The sequence below is a fragment of the Schistocerca nitens genome, chromosome 1 (genome assembly GCF_023898315.1).
Source record: "Schistocerca nitens isolate TAMUIC-IGC-003100 chromosome 1, iqSchNite1.1, whole genome shotgun sequence".
NCBI classification, from domain to species: domain Eukaryota; kingdom Metazoa; phylum Arthropoda; class Insecta; order Orthoptera; family Acrididae; genus Schistocerca; species Schistocerca nitens.
The window spans coordinates 312,608,471-312,631,879 of record NC_064614.1 but is presented as its reverse complement, the minus strand read 5'-3'; the positions used below and the strand labels follow the sequence as shown (position 1 = coordinate 312,631,879).

Here is a 23,409-nt window from a genome sequence, read left to right as displayed (position 1 = left end):
CTTCACACATGCAGAGTATGCTGACATGACGTTTGTTTATGGTTTGTCCAATGGGAATTCCAGAGCTGCTGTGCGAGAGTACCAACAACGATTTCCGAATCGCAGAGTGCCAGATAGCAGGATGTTCATCACGGTGTTTCACGCATTGCGTGAGCGTTTTATGCTTCCCAGCGTTAATGTTGTCTCTGAACATCCCATACAACAAACTCTTAACGAAGTTGAGAACATTCTTCAAGTACTAGAACGCAACCCTACTACTAGCTCTAGAAGAATTTCTGGCGAACTTGGTATTCCACAAACACGAGGGATACACACAGCACACAAGCACTGTCTGCATCCCTTTCATGGGCAGAGTTTACATCAGCATGAAGGAGATGTTTCCGCCCGGCAAAAATTCTGTCAATGGATCATTGTCAATGATCGATTAGTTCCACGTATTCTGTTCACTGAAGAGTCGCCATTTACCCACAACGGAATCAACAACACGCACAACTCTCATGTATGGTCACATGAAAATGTGCGTGCTCCTGTGGAAACGAATTTTCAACGACGTTTCTCAACGTCTGGTGCCGTTGTTTTAGATAACCGTCTTACCGGGACACGGCATCTTGAGTTTCTTAAAAATGTGTTACCAGTAGACGTGGAGGATATCCCTTTGGCAACACGAGTTCGTAAGTACTTCCAGCATGACAGAGCTCCTATACATTCCGTACGGCCAGAACATCTCAACACAACGTATCCTGATCGCTGGGTCGGTCACCGTGGAGTCATTTCTTGGCCACCGAGGTCATCCGACCTTACCTCATTGGATTACTACTTGTCGGGGTGGTGGACGAGCGACATCTACAAGCATAGAGTGGACACAAGAGAGGAATTCCTTGCTCATATTTCACATGCTTGTGCCCAGGTAAAAGAATTCAAAACTGAGCTCCGATCGGCGACCAACACCTTTTTACAAGAGCAGCAATATGCATTGAAGTTGACGGTGGACTGTTTGAACATCTGTGAGTAAACGTACACAATGAAACAAACCATAACGTAACAGTATCTTAATTTACCGTCACCTGCACCTTTCCCGTTCCTAGCTGTTTTCATTGGTTAACCCGGAGACAGTTAAGAAAAGGGTCTATATTTATTAGAGGTTCTTTGTTCAGAATCACCAGTAGTATCACCCACAAAATTATGTATCTTTCCTCCTGACTCACCGTGTATTACATTCAACTGTAGAGCTGTGAATCGAACATGTTTTACCTGAAAATAAAAAAAAGGATGATGTATCTTTCTGATACGGCAAAGCAATCTAATTTTTGTTTGCTGATAGGGATGTGGAACTGGATTCGAGATTTTCAACTAACTCAAGCAAGGATTGGGTAATATTAAATTCAAGTATAAAATTTTGAATTTCTTTTTTCAATTTTCACCTGTTATTAACCAATAAAGAGAGCAGTAGTTTATAGCCGCAAATATTGTATGACTCGTACGTCTCCCTGCGTCTTACAAGGGGAGGCCGCCAATTGTAAAATTCAGATTCGATTCATACTGCGCATAATAAAAGCTCATGGCCAGAGGTGTAATGTGGCAAAGCACCAAGATGCACTTCTCAGCCGTTGTCGAGCAAATCGACAGTTAAAAGAAACCGTTGCGGTGAAATACTCTCTACGATTAATGGTTCTCCACAGCGTCGTGGCGCAGCGGTAAGCGCTCGGGTTTGTAATCCGAAGGTCGCCGGATCGAATCTCGCACCATGCAACTTTTTTTTTAGTATTTGTTTTTTGTAATTCAAATATATATATATAATTCCCGGCAATCAGTTGCAACAATTATGCATATAATAAGTTGTTGAAAGTCGTTTGTCGTGGAAAAACTGGCGGCTTCGAACATCATTATGTTTTCCGCAACCAAAGTTGTATTTCACAAATGTTATTAATTGTCTTCATAATGGTAACCACGTACAGTTAACAGAAGACGTAGAAACTATATTCCGAGACGAATACGTATAGCGTAAGTCAAACGTTCGAATTAGAATAGAGACCCCACGAACACAAATTCGCTGTGGCAGGTATCATATATAAACTCCGTTACTCGCTCGTTACACTTGAAGGACAGATGTAGAATGGGCCGAAACGAGCCGCCGCATAATAGCGTAGTGGCTTGCTAACTTCGAAAGAAGGTAGATGCGGTCCCTAGCGCAACATATAACATCGTCGAAAATCAGTGCGGACGGGAGAGCTTTGGTACACCCTGTTAAAAAAACGGAAAAATGGAGGCGGTACAATTGGAGAGCGATCCGCCTTCACCAACATGCATAAGCAATTCATTAAATATAAAAAAATTTCATGGCGCGAGATTCGATGCGGCGACCTTCGGATTACGAACCCGAGCGCTTACCGCTGCGCCACGACGCTGTGGAAAACAATTAATCGTAGAGAGTATTTCACCGCAACGGTTTCTTTTAACTGTCGATTTTCTCGACAACGGCTGAGAAGTGCATCTTGGTGCTTTGCCACATTACACCTCTGGCCATGAGCTTTTATTATGCACAGTATGAATCGAATCTGAATTTCACAATTGGCGGCCTCCCCTTTTTAGCCCTGCGAGTTTACATTGCATAACAGGATTTGGTTATGAAAGGCATTTTAATTTTTTTGGTGTATTACGACAGGCAGTTAACTTGTAACGTAATTATGAAAACATCTGTTTCGTTACTTCACCATATCCTGTTATCCGACGGCTTCTTGCAGTTCTAGCAGACTGCTCCAGCAGCGTCGTTCGAGAAAAATCGGCTGTCCGTCCGCAGATTGCACCCTGGATAGGAACAGTTCCAGACGCAGCTGCTCGTCGGAGAGTTCGAGAAACTCACCCGACCGAGTTAACTGGAGAAAGACTCTTGCGGCCCGAGGAAAGACAATGGAAACTTTCCGACGTAGCAAGACGTCGCTCTGCAGAGCACAAAATCGCGTTACTGCCACTCTCAGGATACATACCACTGACAGAACTGATCTCAACCTCTGTGCCTCATGCAGCAGCTTAAGATAGCTTTTGTAGACCCTGCACTTTCAAGTAAGCTAAAAATTTGAGAAAATTAAGCTACATTAGGAAATAAATTGTATTGTTATCTGATTACTGTACGTGCGCGCCCTATAAGACACTGTACGTAAATGGCACTTTTGACTTTGATATTCGCCTGTAAATTTACGTCTCGTCCGTTTTGACAGCTTTCCTGTGCTTAGAACTATTGTCAGGTTCGACTGAACATTTGTCGCTAATCTGAACTCATAGGAAAGCGTTGTCTACGGTACATTTAGAATTGCAGCCGTCAGTTTCAACTTTTCCCGTGACGTGTAGGAAGTACCTACTACAGTAATCATCAGGACGAAACGTGTCTCAGGAGAAAATCTACTCTTCGGATGAGTCGGTGTTCTGTCAGAAGAAAGCCCTCAACAAATTATTAACGACGAACTAAATTTCAAAACAAATTTTAAATGAAATATTGAGTGAATGTGCTTGGTATTAATGTGCTTCTTAGCCGAACTCTCAGTAACGGTAAAGTAATTTGTCACAAAGATCAGATCTCCTAATTATAAGTGGTCGACAGTCAGTTCAACAAAGACATAATTACCTGATGAGTAACAATAGCAAATAATAGAAAGACGACGCTAACGAAAGCATACATGTTTAATGGATTAGAGAATTCAACGAAAGTTTTTACACTGTAAAGAAATGTAAGCGCTGTATGGAGAAGAAGCTCTGCGATGAATGTGTTTCACCATCCACAGCAGTCCAAGTTATAAGTTTAGCAGCGAGGTTTGCTTTTAAAGAAAAAAGAAATTCTTTCAAAGTACGAATTGTAAATTCAGACATGACTGTCTTCTGTTTTTGTTTTGAACGGCCAGTGCCGGTTGGTCACAGCCAGTGTGCTCCCTGCCGCCGTTGGATAAGCAGCTGCCAGCAGAAAGTCGTATACTCCTAGCTCACTCATTTGTTACATAGTTTAATTCTTAATTTCTTTGCGTGTTTTTGGTACTTGCATTGTTCAAATTCATAAATTTCGGGAGTATTATAGTATTTGAGAGTTGTAGCATCGCGTTTTAGTACCTGAATAGTGTAAAATCGCGTAGTCTCCTTCCGTCGCCAAGCAGTGTGTCAGCAGTGAGCAAGTAGCAGCATTACTGAATTTACTAGGCAATCTTGTATTTTAATAACCGTTTAAATTTTGTGTCGATTTGTTTGTGCTCTCTGTAGATTAGATCAGACGTTCTTTGCACAACGGTTTTTAGCATGGATAGGGTCTGCAACTGCTGTGTTCGGATGCAGGCTGAATTGGCATCCCTTCGCTCCCAGCTTCAGGCAGTGTTGGATTCGGTCACACAGCTTGAGGCTGTTGCCAATGGGCATCACAGTGGGGGTCCGGATGGGGGTTTGTCGGGGACGGCCAGCCCGCCCCAGGCATCCCCCGATCGGACTACGACTGTGGCTGCCCGGGATACTGCCCACATTGAGGCTGATGCCTCACCTGTGGTAGAGTGGGAGGTCATCTCGAGGTGTGGCAGGGGGCGAAAGATATTCCGGAGGGCTGAACGGAAGGCCTCTCCAGTTTGTCTGACGAACCGGTTTCAGGCTCTGTTTCAGGCTGATACTGATGTTCGGCCGGAGATGGCTGCTTGTCCTGTTCCAGAGGTTGCCCCTCAGTCTGCAAGATCCGGGCAGTCGCAGAGGGTGGGCTTACTGGTAGTTGGGAGCTCCAACGTCAGGCGCGTAATGGGGCCCCTTAGGGATATGGCAGCAAGAGAGGGGAAGAAAACCAATGTGCACTCCGTGTGCATACCGGGGGCAGTCATTCTAGATGTGGAAAGGGTCCTTCCGGATGCCATGAAGGGTACAGGGTGCACCCATCTGCAGGTGGTCGCTCATGTCGGCACCAATGATGTGTGTCGCTATGAATCGGAGGAAATCCTCTCTGGTTTCCGGCGGCTATCTGATTTGGTGAAGACTGCCAGTCTCGCTAGCGGGATGAAAGCAGAGCTCACCATCTGCAGCACCGTCGACAGGACTGACTGCGGACCTTTGGTACAGAGCCGAGTGGAGGGTCTGAATCAAAGGCTGAGACGGTTCTGCGACTGTGTGGGCTGTAGATTCCTCGACTTGCGCCATAGGGTGGTCGGGTTTCGGGTTCCGCTGGATAGGTCAGGAGTCCACTACACGCAGCAAGCGGCTACGCGGGTAGCAGGGGTTGTGTGGCGTGGACTGGGCGGTTTTTTAGGTTAGATGGCCTCGGGCAAGTACAGAAAGGGCAACAGCCTCAAAGGGTGCGGGGAAAAGTCAGGACATGCGGGGACCATGCAGCAATCGGTATTGTAATTGTAAACTGTCGAAGCTGCATTGGTAAAGTACCGGAACTTCAAGCGCTGATAGAAAGCACCGAAGCTGAAATCGTTATAGGTACAGAAAGCTGGCTGAAGCCAGAGATAAATTCTGCCGAAATTTTTACAAAGGCACAGACTGTGTTTAGAAAGGATAGATTGCATGCAACCGGTGGTGGCGTGTTTGTCGCTGTTAGTAGTAGTTTATCCTTTAGTGTAGTAGAAGTGGATAGTTCCTGTGAAATATTATGGGTGGAGGTTACACTCCACAACCGAGCTAGGTTAATAATTGGCTCCTTTTACCGACCTCCTGACTCAGCAGCACTAGTTGCAGAACAACTGAGAGAAAATTTGGAAAACATTGCACATAAATTTTCTCAGCATATTATAGTCTTAGGTGGAGATTTCAATTTACCAGATATAGACTGGGACACTCAGATGTTTCAGTCGGGTGGTAGGGACAGAGCATCGAGTGACATTATACTGAGTGCACTATCCGAAAATTACCTCAAGCAATTAAACAGAGAACCGACTCGTGGAGATAACATCTTGGACCTACTGATAACAAACAGACCCGCGCTTTTCGACGCTGTAAGTGCAGAACAGGGAATCAGTGATCATAAGGCCGTTGCAGCATCGCTGAATATGGAAGTTAATAGGAATATGAAAAAGAGGGAGGAAGGTTTATCTGTTTAGCAAGAGTAATAGAAGGCAGATTTCAGACTACCAAACAGATCAAAACGAAAATTTCTGTTCCGACACTGACAATGTTGAGTGTTTATGGTAAAAGTTTAAGGCAATTGTAAAATGCGTTTTAGACAGGTACGTGCTGAGTAAAACTGTGAGGGACGGGAAAACCCACCGTGGTTCAACAACAAAGTTAAGAAGCTACTGCGAAAGCAAAGAGAGCTTCACTCCAAGTTTAAACGCAGCCAAAACCTCTCAGACAAACAGAACCTAAACGATGTCAAAGTTAGCGTAAGGAGGGCTATGCGTGAAGCGTTCGGTGAATTCGAAAGTAAAATTCTATATACCGACTTAACAGGAAATCCTAGGAAGTTCTGGTCTTACGTTAAATCAGTAAGTGGCTCGAAACAGCATATCCAGACACTCCGGGATCATGATGCCATTGAAACAGAGGATGACACGCGTAAAGCTGAAATACTAAACACCTTTTTCCAAAGCTGTTTTACAGAGGAAGACCGCACTGCAGTTCCTTCTCTAAATCCTCTCACAAACTAATAAATGGCTGACATCGAAATAAGTGTCCAAGGAATAGAAAAGCAACTGGAATCACTCAACAGAGGAAAGTCCACTGGACTGACGGGATACCAATTCGTTTCTACACAGAGTACGCGAAAGAACTTGCCTCCCTTCTGACAGCCGTGTACCGCAAGTCTCTAGAGGAACAGAAGGTTCCAAATGATTGGAAAAGAGCACAGGTTGTTCCAGGCTTCAAGAAGGGTCATCGAGCAGATGCGCAAAACTATAGACCTATATCTCTGACGTCGATCTGTTGTAGAATTTTAGAACATGTTTTTTGCTCGAGTATCATGTCGTTTTTGGAAACCCAGAATCTACTATGTAGGAATCAACATGGATACCGGAAACAGCGATCGTGGGAGACCCAACTCGCTTTATTTGTTCATGAGACCCAGAAAATATTAGATACAGGGTCCCAGGTAGATGCTATTTTCCTTGACTTCCGGAGGCGTTCGATACAGTTCCGCACAGTCGCCTGATAAACAAAGTAAGAGCCTACGGAATATCAGACCAGCTTTGGGCTGGATGAAGAGTTTATAGCAAACAGAACACAGCATGTTGTTATCAATGGAGAGACGTCTACAGACGTTAAAGTAACCTCTGGCGTGCCACAGGGGAGTATTATTGGACCATTGCTTTTCACAATATATATAAATGACCTAGTAGATAGTGTCGGAAGTCCCATGCGGCTTTTCGCGGATGATGCTGTAGTATACAGAGAAGTTGCAGCATTAGAAAATTGTAGCGAAATGCAGGAAGATCTGCAGCGGATAGGCACTTGGTGCATGGAGTGGCAACTGACCCTTAACATAGACAAATGTAATGTATTGCGAATACATAGAAAGAAGGATCCTTTATTGTATGATTATACACTCCTGGAATTTGAAATAAGAACACCGTGAATTCATTGTCCCAGGAAGGGGAAACTTTATTGACACATTCCTGGGGTCAGATACATCACATGATCACACTGACAGAACCACAGGCATATAGACACAGGCAACAGAGCATGCACAATGTCGGCACTACTACAGTGTATCTCCACCTTTCGCAGCAATGCAGGCTGCTATTCTCCCATGGAGACGATCGTAGAGATGCTGGATGTAGTCCTGTGGAACGGCTTGCCATGTCATTTCCACCTGGCGCCTCAGTTGGACCAGCGTTCGTGCTGGACGTGCAGACCGCGTGAGACGACGCTTCATCCAGTCCCAAACATGCTCAATGGGGGACAGATCCGGAGATCTTGCTGGCCAGGGTAGTTGACTTACACCTTCTAGAGCACGTTGGGTGGCACGGGATACATGCGGACGTGCATTGTCCTGTTGGAACAGCAAGTTCCCTTGCCGGTCTAGGAATGGTAGAACGATGGGTTCGATGACGGTTTGGATGTACCGTGCACTATTCAGTGTCCCCTCGACGATCACCAGTGGTGTACGGCCAGTGTAGGAGATCGCTCCCCACACCATGATGCCGGGTCTTGGCCCTGTGTGCCTCGGTCGTATGCAGTCCTGATTGTGGCGCTCACCTGCACGGCGCCAAACACGCATACGACCATCATTGGCACCAAGGCAGAAGCGACTCTCATCGCTGAAGACGACACGTCTCCATTCGTCCCTCCATTCACGCCTGTCGCGACACCACAGGAGGCGGGCTGCACGATGTTGGGGCGTGAGCGGAAGACGGCCTAACGGTGTGCGGGACCGTAGCCCAGCTTCATGGAGACGGTTGCGAATGGTCCTCGCCGATACCACAGGAGCAACAGTGTCCCTAATTTGCTGGGAAGTGGCGGTGCGGTCCCCTACGACACTGCGTAGGATTCTACGGTCTTGGCGTGCATCCGTGCGTCGCTGCGGTCCGGTCCCAGGTCGACGGGCACGTGCACCTTCCGCCGACCACTGGCGACAACATCGATGTACTGTGGAGACCTCACGCCCCACGTGTTGAGCAATTCGGCGGTACGTCCACCCGGCCTCCCGCATGCCCACTATACGCCCTCGCTCAAAGTCCGTCAACTGCACATACGGTTCACGTCCACGCTGTCGCGGCATGCTACCAGTGTTAAAGACTGCGATGGAGCTCCGTATGCCACGGCAAACTGGCTGAAACTGACGGCGGCGGTGCACAAATGCTGCGCAGCTAGCGCCATTCGACGGCCAACACCGCGGTTCCTGGTGTGTCCGCTGTGCCGTGCGTGTGATCATTGCTTGTACAGCCCTCTCGCAGTGTCCGGAGCAAGTATGGTGGGTCTGACACACCGGTGTCAATGTGTTCTTTTTTCCATTTCCAGGAGTGTATGATAGCGGAACAAACACTGGTAGCAGTTACTTCTGTAAAATATCTGGGAGTATGCGTGCGGAACGATTTGAAGTGGAATGATCATATAAAATTAATTGTTGGTAAGGCGGGTACCAGGTTGAGATTCATTGGGAGAGTCCTTAGAATATGTAGTCCATGAAGAAAGGAGGTGGCTTACAAAACACTCGTTCGACCTATACTTGAGTATTGGTCAACAGTGTGGGATCCGTACCAGATCGGGTTGACGGAGGAGATAGAGAAGATCCAAAGAAGAGCGGCGCGTTTCGTCACAGGGTTATTTGGTAACCGTGATACCGTTACGGAGATGTTTAGCAAACTCAAGTGGCAGACTCTGCAAGAGAGGCGCTCTGCATCGCGGTGTAGCTTGCTCGCCAGGTTTCGAAAGGGTGCGTTTCTGGATGAGGTATCGAATATATTGCTTCCCCCTACTTATACCTCCCGAGGAGATCACGAATGTAAAATTAGAGAGATTCGAGCGCGCACGGAGGCTTTCAGACAGTCGTTTTTCCCGCGAACCATACGCGACTGGAACAAGAAACGGAGGTAATGACAGTGGCACGTAAAGTGCCTTCCGCCACACACCGTTGGGTGGCTTGCGGAGTATAATTGTAGATGTAGATGTAGACCAAAGGTAAAAGCAAAATATAGAAACGAGGATCATGTGATGAATACTGAAAGTGGAAAAAATACTATAGAATGTGTTGATAAACGTTGTCCGTGTCCGAACCAAACTTCAGAATGGTAGGCAAGCAAGTGCAACGTAGCTTACACATGAGCATATATTCAAAAATAATCCGCCTATAAATGAAATTTACTTGTTTTGAGTGTAATACCATTGAATACTAAATTACTGAAAACGTGTGTATGTTAAACATTACTGAGCACTTCTAAGTGTACTGAGACGAGGGAGTTAATTGTTCCACTCCTATCTTTCGGCTAGTCCTGTTCCACCCCCCTCCACTTTCCCCTCACCCAGAGAAATCGTAAAAGAACACCTTAAAAACTCTAAGTTGGAGTAAACATCCATTGACAATGGGATACGGTCAGTGCAGTCTTCGGTAGCCTCCCTATGTCACCTTGTTTTCAGAGCCATGACAGGTGTTGTACCAAGATATACCGTCATTTTATCTGGCGAAACATCTCTCCCCGGGTGGTGTAGCGTATATTTCGTTTCTGGGGGTCACTTTCTGTATTTTCGGTGTTGTATGCGCATTGTTATACAACAATATCGCTGATAATCGTATACACGAGCTGCAAAATTCGAGTTCCATTGTTGGCTGAGCACTTTGAAGATACGCCAGTCCCTATTGTCGAAAAGAGAATCGAAAATAATATCAGCATCACGATAAGCATTCGCTTTATTTTCAGACAGATTTTACATTACTGTCACTCCTTCAGCTCTGGTCTTGGATTCATTACGATTTATATTACCGCATAGAAGACAATAATTCTTATTCTGGCCCCTTCTCATCAGTGACTTTTTCAGTATTCTCAGCATCTCAAAAGGCCTCATCGTCGCTTATATGCCTACTGATTGCCATTCTCATACTTGAAAGAAACCCCTGGATAAGGATATGAAAATTTGTCTCGTTTAAGTAGGTAGCTTGGCGTTGTACAGATAGAAGTGACGTATCGGATTGTCACAGTACTATGGGATGAAACGAGATGTACTGCTTGCTACGGCAGGCTAGGCAAAGAAACGTGACAAAACAACGCGTCGGAAGTATACCGATGTTAAAGACAAATGGGAAAATCAGTACGTTGGAAGACGTTAGCCAGTGGAGCGGAGCCCGTGATACGAACTGAGGGAGGATTTCATCAAAACAAAGAAGGGCAAACTATTAAACACAAATGAATCTCACCTGAGTTTTCGGGCTTGCAGCCGATGACATCGACATCTTGTATTGATATTTCAGCTAAAAATCAATTTTGTAATCTTCATACGAGTTTTATAGTGGAGATGATTAGTGTACGTCATTGATTTCATTCCTAAAGTAGGTGTGGAGGCAGATGTGCATAATTCACTGCTGTGTTAGGGCCGCTGTCAAGACTAGCGCCCCCTATCGAATAATAATCCACCTGAGCTGCGGAGAAGCGTGTGTAACGACGACACAGCTTGCACGCTCTCTGTCGAATTGTGAGACTGCGGGGTGAAAATTCAAAGTAATTAAATTGAACTGTAAAATCATATATTTGTTAAACCCTGTATAAATTAATATCTTTGCTGCAAGAGAAAGACAAATCGTTAGGAAAGGAAAACTTCTATTTGCGATAGTAGTGGTGTTTAGTACACGGACGCAGCGTTCGCTCCACTTCAGCACGTGGCCCGAGTCTTTAGAATGTATTGTACATCCCGTATTTCTATAAGAAGAGCGTCATTAGGAAACCCACTCTGAAACTTGAGGTGACGTATGGAGATCAAAGGCCTTATGTTTCAGAAAATGACGTCTAGTCATACCAAAAGATCAAATTATGTGGCAGTGAAGTAACGACTCTACAGTAAGATTTCTTGTACGAATGTGATCGAATGAGGATTAGCAATAAGCAAACAGGTTTACTGTAGGTGACAAGCCGTCGGACACACAGTTTTCACCCTTTTATATGTGGAAATTAACGAAGTTACGGTTCATCAAAAATGACCTTGGGTTATGACAGTTACTTTGTTGACTGTGCTCTACAAGATGAAAGTCTCCGATCCCTACGGTGTCACCTTCTAGGTGAGAGGCAAAAAGAGGACATAAAAAATATTTTAATTGCGTCACGATCATCAAAAATGTTCAACTGTGTGAATTCCTAAGGGACCAAACTGCTGAGCCCATTGGTCGCTAGACTTACACACTACTTAAACTAACTTCAACTAACTCAGGCTAACAACAACACACACATACACCCACGCCCGGCGGGAGGGGTCGCCCAATCCGTGACATGGAGCCTCTAACCGCGCGGCCACTCCGAGCGGCACGATCATCAAATTTCAGGTCATAAATCACATTCCATGTACAAATATATAGAGTTTTAAAGCTCCCGTTATGATGGCAACCGGGAAGGTTACTAAATCTCTGCGACACCAATTAGCAAACAGCAGCCTGCCTGCAAATAAATTCTCCACGTGAAGTGTAACATCGTTCTACCTCCCGAAATTTACGCATACGAAGAATCTCGTCTAATGTGACACTGAACAAGCAACTAAACAACGTCGTAGAATAACTGTATCTACATCATACTCTGCAAGCCACCTAATGGTGTGTGGCGGAGGGTACTTTCGGTACCACAATCTGATCCTTCCAACCACGTTCCACTCGCGAATAGTGCCTGGGAAGAATGATTGTCGGTAAACCTACGTATTGGCTCTAACTTCTAGATTTTTCTCCTCGTGGTCAATACGCGAGATGTATGTGTCGAGGGGGAGGGGGGGGGGGGTAGATGACGAAGTAAAATGCTGAAAAGTGCTGTCCCGAAATTTCAATAGTAAATCTCCCCGTGATGCACAATGAATATCTTGTAACATCTGCCAGTGGCAGTAACGCTCTCTCGCCAGCTAAACGATCCTGTGACGAAACGCGCTGCTCTCCGTTGGATCTTCTTTATCCCCTCCATCAGTCCTACCTGATAGGGGTTCCTGATAGATGAACAATATTCAAGAATCGGGCGAACAAGCGCCTTATAAGCCACTTCTTTCGTGGATGGGTTACATATTAAGATTCTTTCAATGAATCTGAGTCTTGTGTCTGCTTTTGCCCCTATCTGTTTTTCCTATGTATGCGCAATATGTTACATTTACATTACATATGCCAGAGTCTGCACCATTCATCAATTCTCTGCAGATCGTCCTGCAAATCCTTACTATCATCTGAGGTTGCTACTTTGGTATAAACAACTGCATCATCTGGAAATAGCCTTAAAGAGCATCCAACGCTTTCTACTAGATCATTTGTAAATATTGTGAACAGCAACGGTCCTATCACACTTCCCTATGATACTTCGGATATTACCTTTACCTCTGTCAATTTAGTTCTATTGACATGTTGAGTTCTATCTGCAAGAAAGTCTTGAATACAATCGCAGTTCTGCTTCGATACTCCGTAAGCACGTTTTTTTTTTTTCATTAAACGGCAATGCGGGAATGTTTCAAATGCCTTACTGAAGTCAAGGAACACGTCATCAGCCTGAGCGCCGTTGTCCACTGTGCTGTGGATCTCATGGAGGAACAGAGCGAGCTGAGTTTCGCGGGATTTCTGTTTGCGGAACCCATGTCGATTTTTATAGAGGAGCTGTTCACTTTCCAAAAACGTTATAATTCTTGAGCATAAAACATGTTCCATAATTCTGCAATAGACTGACGTCAACGATATAGATCTATAATTGTGTGGATCTGTCTTACGGCCTTTCTTAATGACGGGAATGACCTGCCGCTTTTCCCATTCGTTAGGTAACTTTCGTTGCTCAAGCAATGTACGATAACTTACTTCTAGAAAGGGAGCAAGTTCTTTCGCATAATCTTTATAGAATCTTGTAGGTATCTCATCTTGTCCTGAAGCCTTTCCACTACTAAGCGATTGCAGCTGCTTTTCAATTCCGCGATCGGTTATCTCAATATCTGCCATTTCGACGTTCGCACGACGATTGGAAGTATGGACAGTGTTACGATCTTCCGCTGTGAAACAACTTCGGAAGGTAGGTAAATAACGTGGACGATTAGGGCAAGGCCACAGTTCTTTAAGATTAATTGCATTCTCTCAATGATGAACTGTATCAATTAGAGGAAAAACCAAAGAAGAGTAGTAGTAAGGTACTCTGCCTTACGGCAGGTCTCCCACTTTTGTCTGTCCATAGCCAGTCTTTTCATTTCTGAATATTTGTGCCTTTGGTATTGTTCAGCATTTGATATCTTCTTTTTCCTCTTCCCCTTTTTCCATCCACCATTCCCTCCAAAGAAGAAATAACAGAGAAAAGTAAGAAAGATGAAAATCAACCGCAGCGGTGGCCGAAGACTCACGGTATAAGAAGTCACCTTCATCCTAACGACGGCCATGCGAAGAGAGTGGAGCAGCGTACAGGTTCTCGGGTAACTTCTTGCCACTGAAAGGAGGATGAATCAGCAGTTCAAAATGGTGCTATACAAATGGACTTGGAAAACTGTATATTGAAAAATATAATCTAAGGACATGTAGCGCTATAATGGAAAGAGTGATCATCTCTCCATTGGCGAAAGGTTCCGGATTAGTCCCACAGTCAGATCTTTGGGAGGGGGCTGCCAAGGGCACGTAACTTCGAGAAATTGATGGAATAACCAACGATGGGACAGCCTGGATTGTCAGAAGTTTGAATGTTGTAGAAAAGCTAGAAAATCTGAAAGCGGAAATAGAAACACTCAATATACAGTGAAGCGCCAAAGAAGCTGGTATAGGCATTCGTATTCAAATACAGTGATGTGTAAACAGGCAGAATTTGCCGCTGCGGTCGGCCTATGTATGACAAAAAATATCTGGCGCAGTTGTCAGATCGGTTACTGCGGCTACAAAGGTAGGTTATCAAGATTTAAAGGAGTTTGAACGTGGTGTATAGTCGGCGCACGAGCAACAGGACACAGCAGCTTGATATGGGGATTTTCTCGTACGACAATTTCACGAGTGTGTCGCGAATATCAGGAAACCGGTAAAACATTAAATCTCCGACATCGCTGCTGCGGGAATAAGATTCTGCAAGAACGGGACCAACGAAGACTGAAGAGAAACTTTAAACGTGACAGAAGCGCAACCCTTCCGTAAATTGCTGCAAATTTCAGTGCTAGGCCATTAACAAACGTCACCATGCGAACCATTCAACGAAACATCATCGATGTGGGCTTTCGGAGCCAAAGGCCCACTAGTGTACCCATGATGACTGATCGATACGAAGCTTTACGCCTCGACTGGGCCTGTCATCACCGACACTGGACTGTTGATGACTGGGAATGTGTTGTCTGGTAGGACGAGTCTCGTTTCAGATCGTATCGATCGGATGTCTAGTGCATGTGCGTGTCATGCATTTAATTGCATTTAAAATACCAAATTTAAAATTAGTAGCTGACTACTCCAGCGCTTTGTCTTGAAACTTTTTAAAATATTACAATTTCAAACGAAAAAAATGTAGTGTGTCACTTGAAAGATCTCTTTACATACGACATTCAAACATATAATGTGACATCGGATCCTACAGAGCGTAAGTATGCCACGTACAGAGTTAATGGAGTTAGCGCATCACTGCACGTTCTTGGATCCATAGTCAAATGTGTGGTATTTTAAAAAGTTTTAGACAACGCCGCTTACAGTAGAGGGCTACTACTTCTAAATCATGTATTTTAAAATCTGATTAAGTGAATGGCACACAAACATACACAATACAGAGTTATCGACTCCCGCATAGGAAACAGATATTACGTGATTCAAACCTCGGAAAAAGACAGTTTTAAAACTGCCGAAAATCTGATCAGGATGAATAAACCTGTGTTTTGCAATTGATTGGCGGTTATTTCCAGTCCATTGAAAGTCAGAACTATCTTCAGTAAAAATTAGAACGAAAGTGTCAACACTGGTAACTCCACTTCAGTTGCAGAGGAGAGAATGTATAGGTGCAAGGAGTACACTGAAGGCCTCTACGAGGGGGGGGGGGGAGTTGTGTCATAACGTGATTGACTCCTAAATAAAGAGTTCAACGATCTTATTTGGCTTGTAAGAATTACCAGTTAGGCACTACTCTCATTAAAGTTTCTGAGCCTTTCCAGGAAGTTGTAGCAACTTGGAATACTAGGCTGCACAAAAAAAGCTCGTTATGCAACTTCATGTGATGAACAGAAGTCACAAAGATATGAAACAAAAATCACGTTACACAACACACTACGACCAAAGACATCATCACGAATGTTAACTGCACGTTCTTAGGAGAACCATACGAAGCACCATCCAAATTATAATGCGGGAAAAATTAGGATTAACAAGTGTAGCAGTAGAAACTGACTCTACTGGTCACATTATTAAACAAAATGAGATGTGCTGAAAGGAAAATTACACCCATCTTAGGAGACAAGCAAGAAAATTGGCAGACTACAGAGAACACAGTCAAGGCACATGCGTCTAACTTTTTCTTTCAGCAACGGCCGTCAGTACCAGAGCATAGACAAAATTATTAACCAATTTACAGCCAATCTAGATGCGGCCGACAATGATTCTACTTTAGAAATCATTACTTTCGAAGTATTACGTATTGTCGTAAGCAGTGAAAGTAGGTATGAAGAAACTAGCAACGATCTCTCAGAGCTGTTTCACGAAACATTTCAGGTTTAATTGATACAGATGAAACAGATATTTGCAATGAAATACTGTTCTGCAGCTACGTAAGTTCACATTCACGGAAGTAATAGGATAGCATGGACTTTCGAACTTTCGTAATGGTGAATAATGATAGTGTACTCCTACCACGTTCAATAAAAGGAGGAGCTGAATCTTGATTTCTCAGATGATTGGACAGTAATAAGCTGGAACGATAGCGGGTGTTCTTTGATCACAATCATGACTCCACAGAGAAGTCTTATGAAATTGGCCTGGTAAAACAAATCTAAAATAGCAATTTTTTTAATTTGTTAAGGCTTATTCTAGTATTAAACATAACCTTTTACATCAGGAAATGAAGAAGAAAGGATTTGATGAATAAGTCTTTCGCAACATAATAAGTTTTCTCATTGGAACCTAACCTCGTTTGAAGGGTAATCTGATATGACTGGCCCTGTCGGTGGTCTCATGATGCCAGAGTCGTGGACCCGCTACTGGTCTGATACACTCAGCCACGACCATCTCCTTTGTCAGTCTCTTCATCTCAAAGAGCACGTGCTCACTAGGCACTCAATTATTTGTTCTATGTATTCCACTCTCTGACTTCTCCTGTAAATTTACCCTCTAAGACAGATGTCATAATAGACATCCTCTCCTTCTCAGTGTTTTCCATATGTTTCTTTAGTTCCGATACCGCGGGGAATTCATTTCTTGGAGGTAAGAGATGAGTGTTTAATGTCCCACCGACAGCGAGGTTATTAAAGAGGGAGCAGAAGCTCGGATTAGGGAAGGATGGAGAATGAAAGCGACGTGCGTTATGGAAGGAACCATCCAGACATTTGCATTAAGCGATGTAGGAAACCATAGAAAAGCTGAACTAGGATGGCCGGACGCGGGATTGAACGGTCGTCCTCCCGAATGCGAGTCCAGTGTGCTGACCACGGCGCTGTCCCGCTCGGTAATTCATTTCTTGTCAGTCCACCTAATTTTCAACCTCCTTTATTACCTCTATTTCCCACAGTCTGTGATCCACTTCTAAAACAATGTTGTGCACTAAACGTACAATCAACGAAATTTCTCTCTTAAACTACGAACAGTGTTTGATGCTAAAAGACTTACTTTGGTAGGAATTCACTCTTAGCTTATGTTAATCTGTTTTCTATATCATCCTTGATTCGTCTGTAATACGTTGTTTTGCGTCCAAAATAGCTGAATTCCATTCTTCATGGTCACCAATTTTCATTTTAAGTTTATCGTTAATCTCATTTCTGCTATGCTTCATTACTTTTACCTTTCACTGATTTTCCTCTTGATCCATAAACTGTACTCATTAGGCTATCAATTCCATTCATCACATTCTGTCATTCTCCTTAATTTCATTGAGAATAGCAATGTCATCAGCGAATTTTATCACAGATACCCCTTCACACTACATGTACAGATTGAACACAAATGATGAAATACTGGATCAATGTCTTACACCCTTTTTATCCGAGCCTATTGTTCTTTGTCTTCCACTATAATTGTTCCATCATGGTTTTTGTACGTATTGTATGTCACCCCTGTTTTCCTTTGGCTTATAATTACTTTTCTGGAAATCTACCATCATTTTACAAAGTCTAATTCTTTTTGTAAGTAAAAAAAAAACTATGTACGTATTTATGATCAAATGGAACATGAAAATTGTCTCCCTGGTGCCTTTACCTCCCCTAAAGCCAAAAGATATCATTGTCTAACAAAGCTAACCATCCCGAGAAAGCCAATTAGAAATAATCAAGTATCGGTTTAGAATGATAACTCGAGGAACATACTACAACCCAGCATGTATGTGTCCCACAGGGACCGTAAGGACAAGATAACATAAATTGGAAATTTGTGGTAAGGTCTTATGGGACCAAACTGCTGTAGTCATCGGTCCCTAAGCTTACGCACTACTCAGTCTAACTGACTGACGCTAAGGACAACACACACACCCATGCCCGAGGGAGGACTCGATCATCGGACGCGGGGAGCGGCGCGGACCGTGACAAGACGCCTCAGACCACGCGAAGATTACATAAAAAACAGTACGCATGGTCACATTTAAGCATTCTTCCAGCGCTCCATATGGGAATGGAAGGGTAAGCGGTCCTGAAAATTGGTAGGCTGCCACGCAGTTCACATTGTTTAGCAACGTATGATATAAAAGTTCTCTGAGGTGACTAAAGTTACGGGTAAGTTATATACACATACACAGATGGCAGCAGTATCGCTTACACGAGCTATAAAAGGGTGATGCACTGGCGGAACTGTTACTTGTACTCAAGTGATTCATGTGAAAAGTTTTCCGACGGGATTATTGCACACGACGGGAATTAATAGACTTTGAACACGGGATGGTAGTAGGAGCTGGACGCATGGGACACTCCATTTCGGAAATCGTTAGGGAATTCAGTATTCCGAGATCCACAAGAATGTGCTAAGAATAATAGATTTCAGGCTAGACCTCTCACCGAGGACGACGCAGTTTTCACTTAAGGACTGCATGCAGCGCCGTATGCGTAGAGTTGTCAGTGCTAATAGACAAGCGACACTGCGTTAAATAACCCCAGAAATCAATGCGGGACGTACCACAAACATAGCCGTTAGGAAAATGCTTGCGAAATCTGGCGTTCATGTTCTGTAGCAGTAGACGAACCGAAGCGATTGCCATTGATAACAGCACGACATCGCCGGCAGCGCGTCTCCTGGGCTTGTGGCCATATCTGTTGACCCCAAGACGGCTTGAAAACCCTAGCCTGATCAGATGAACCCCGATTTGGTAAGTGCTGATGGCTGGATTTGAGTGCGGCGCAGATCCCACGAAGCCGTGATTCCAAGTTGTCAACAAGGCACTGGCACTGCTGGTGGTGACTACATAATGGGCTGTGTTGTGTTTATATAGAATAGATTGGGTCCTCTGCTCCAACAGAACCGATCATTAACTGGAAATGTTTATGTTAGGCTATTTGGAGTCCATTTGATGACCTTCATGGATGATGCGCGAATAGTTGTGCCACCCACCAGCAACATTTTCGAAATTATGAATAGCTATACAGGCAGCATTGCTCAATGTTTCTGCAGGGGACTTCCAGCGAGGTGTTGAGTTCCATTGGCACTTCGAGCTGCTGCACTTGGCCGGGAAAAAGACGGTCCCCCACGGTATTGGGAGATTTCCCAAGGCTTTTGTCACCTCAATGCAGATGTAGGTGCTCACCTTCCTGTATATTATACCTGTCAGCAAATTTGATGCCTGTGCTGTTGAGTTGATTGTACGATTGTTTGCACACTTATCTGCCTTTGGTGTCTTCGTAATTGTGTGGATGATATTTGTCCAAAAGTCTGATGCTATATCTCCAGTCTTACAGATTCTATAAACAAACTCGAGTATTCGTTTGTCAGCCACTTTCTCAGTGATGACAGCCCTAGAGACCTGTTTAGCATGACGTAGTTAATGAAAGGTCCAAACAGGGGACAATCTATACGGATTCCTGGCCCCTGCGTTGATTCACCGTCCGATCTCGATTTTGTAGACACGCAAAATCTCTGTTCTCCCTTCAGAGAAACACAATGGGCCAGATGTGTGGCATGCATTGTAGTTATTCTCACCCTTCAATTCACAGTTGTGGTAAAACTTAAACTTCTGCATAATTACAATTTCTGTGGACAATTATATAGAAGACTTCAGCTGAATTAGTCGTGGACTTGTGAAATGATAGTAGTCTACAGACTTACAACGAATATTTAGTGTGTCTAGGGTCAGACGTCAGTTTCTGACATGCTGCTGAGACAGGATACGTGCAGAAAGGGCCCTAATCTCCCATCCTGTTTATGCTGCAGTGTGGTGGCGCCATCGGCGGTGGCTGCTGGTCTGCTGTGGGATGCTGGTAGCGAGTATGCGGCCGGCGGCGCAGCTGCAGCAGCAGCTGACCACGGCTCTGGTGGTCACGCTACTCGGAGCAGCAGTGGCGCAACAAGGTCAGTGGAGACGCTGAGCACCACGTCAAGGTGTGGTAACGTGTCGAGAGCTTAGTTTCGTGGTGCGTCTGTACTGTTGTCCTCCTCAACACAGGCTTTAACGAATCTTCTAACATAATGAACCTTTGAGTGGCAGTAAATGTGCAAGAACATAGAAACTACGAACTCTATTTAAACGTCTCACAAATTTAAAGCCTCAGTATTAGGTAGCGTATGTTGATTTCCCACCACCACGGTACCGTTTGCCCTGTTGTTTTGGGCTTCAAAGAGCGACATTGTGTTGTATTCTCGTTTCAGAGTCCCTTTCGTAGGGCTGTTGCAAAAAGAATCGGGCAAAGCGGTTGGGGAGGGGGGGTGGAGAGAGGGGGAGGACACATGTAGATGTTACCTCCTCTCCTAAAAGGTTATATGTTTTTACATATACATATTTCCCAATTTCTTAAATAAGCTGTAAAGAATGAAGAGCCTGAAAATATGCCGAGGAATTCTATACAATTCCAAGCCCACATGGATAGACCTGCGTCCTGGCCACCCGTGGGGAACGTTCACAAGCTAATCTGCTGCTGACTACAATGCCGATACGTTTAGAGTCCACGTGTAGAACCGGTGAAGCGCAGGAAGTAGAATGATCTGAGACAGATGGGGAAGAACATCTGCTCCTCGAATAATAAAAATTACAAAAGTAGGCGTCTGGAACGCGTGCGGAAATGATTGACAGAAAAAGTGTTTCCCTCTGCAGACCTGTGTTCGTAATCGTAGCACTCTGTAAGATGTTGACAATTGTGAAAGCGCACTCTGATTGTATATTATGTAAGTTTCAATGTTGTCAAAAAATGTAACAGTTTGTTGCGGTTATATTTCTCACGCCAACTTCATGTCCCATGCCCTTTTCAAATTTTTGGACAAATGTTTTTCAAATACTGCAGTTCTCTGAAATGAAATTTCTTAGAAGTTATGCTAAGGGAGTGCACTCACTCATGTAAATCAGTTACTGCATTAAAATGTTTTACTCTTGTTATTATTATAACCTAGACGTCTGTGGCATGTTAAAAGCTATGTGAACAGTAAGTGAGGCTTTTGGAGGTAGGAGTGGGGAGGGAGACTGTAAGAAAATGTGATCCATCCCTCCCTCCATCTAGAATCAAACTCTGGATCCACACCTCGCAGTAACAAGAACAGCTACATCTTAAAATTTGCTTGGACTTGAAAAAGATTTCCCACAGCCACTGCAACAAGTATAAGTGATGATAATTTTATTGGTGACTGAGGCAGTGAACTGAAAAACATTCCGTCAGTACTTAAGTCATTTGCAAACTAATAACTATAGCTACTACAAGTCGTATGTTTTTAGGTTGGTTAGTACATCCAAGTACTTGCGGCAAGACCAAACCATTAATGTTTATTTTCGTCTGGGCAGCAGGTCAGGTGTTGAAGTATGGACCCATTTATGGGGAAAGCCGAATAGTCTCGAAAGTTTAACATAACGCTCTCGGTGAAAACTTTCCTTCTTATATGTTATTCATATAGTTACTTGTACGAAAAGAAGTGGAAAGAAGTTGAAGCATTATTCGTGCCGGTTTTTCTTCCACGTACATTGCGGTTTCATAACTAATTGCAGCCACGTTCTTTTGAAATTTGAATCTTCTGTTTTCAGGTACCATAAATAAGGAATAACTGCAGCAAGTGATTGTCAGCGTAACGTAAGCGTCAAACAACATATCTTTAGCACGCCCTTTAAAATTGTTAATGCAAATGGAGATTGCCATATTGGCGAACAGACAGCTTGTAATTAATTCCAGGCTCTTTAATTAAACAAACATCACGTACGTTTGTAAGTTCTAAATCATACGTTTACCATTTACAGTCCCGTAGGAAGCAGAATAGTAGCAGAATGTCCACATTTGGAAGCTAGCTGTCGATCCTATACGAATTGATTGGCCACAATTTGAAGTAAACTCACCCTCAGATGTAAGTGAACAAGTGCTGGAGATACAATATAGCAGTGTGGCGAAGCGATCGATTCAGTATGTACATAAGAACCGCAAACAAAACCAAAATCGTTTCTATGCAGCAGCCTATGGTTGCAGAGAAAAATAGAAGTAGCTTTTCTTAATATTTCTTTTTGACATATATCCAGATACGCATTTTATCCCAGATATGTCATAGATAGTGAAGAAAATTAGGCTGTCTACTGACGTTAGTAACTGTGACTACAAACGTGTAAATTTATGAACTGTAATGAGTTGGTCACTAACAGTAGAATGCTTGATAAACGGAACATCTGTTCTGTTGTAAACGTATTTTACTGAAATTTAAAGATTGACCAAGCTGGTTAAGGGTTATTCGCTATAACTGTCAGAACGGATCATATCAGTACCATAAGAGCAGTCATACTCTCATTCACCCGCTGCGAATTTCTTGTGTTACACTGCGAGAATAAATAACTACACTTACCCTAAAGGCAATGCAATAGAAAAATCTTTCTTCTTTACCGGACACTTTTGCGGTTAGTCACTTAAATTTTGTATGACACAATATGACATTTAGGCACCAACGAAGCCACTAAGCGATAACTGGAAATGTGGTGCTACATGAGAATCATCGAAGGCTCTAAAGTCTTCCCATAAAGGTCATAATTATATCCTCAGATTTCAGAAATTTACCCTTTCTCCGGATGAATAACTTCAGCTATTTTTCCTTATTTCCGTCACTTAGTGAGCTCTGTAGGAAATGAAAACAATAGAGAAGAACGAGAAAGTCGTCATTTTACAAAACGTGGATAAATAATCGTAAAATCTTAATTCATCTCATTATGGGTTATTCATTTAGTATAAATGATATTCGTAGACTATTTAGTGCTACAACAGAAGACAGATTACCACCAACACCAGGAATTACAGATACTACAAAAGGATTAACATAGCGGAGGACTTTTTGTTTCTGGGACATATAGCACGAATGAGACCAACTAGTTTGACCAAGCGGATTATTACGTACTTCATAGAACGAAAAGAAGGGGCCCTGGTTCTTCGAAATTGGTGGGATCTTCAAAAAGATGTCGTCACATATTAAGAACTCCATGACAGTGACTTATTCAAGAAGGAACGTGGAGCAAAGTAGGATTCACATGAAAACTGACAAGACGTGTACGGGAGGAATAAAGAAGC

The 23,409-nt window shown here is 43.7% G+C and overlaps 1 protein-coding gene across 1 annotated transcript in view; it reads left to right on the top strand.

The window, feature by feature from the left end:
• The window catches only part of LOC126244741 (discoidin domain-containing receptor tyrosine kinase B-like), a 285,697-nt gene that overhangs the window by 22,319 nt on the left and 239,969 nt on the right, over window positions 1-23,409 (top strand). Inside the window, exon 2 of the mRNA XM_049948267.1 lies at window positions 20,105-20,242. Coding sequence (XP_049804224.1) covers window positions 20,146-20,242 — 97 coding nt within the window. The 5' untranslated portion in view covers window positions 20,105-20,145. The remainder of the gene's footprint in view (window positions 1-20,104; window positions 20,243-23,409) is intronic.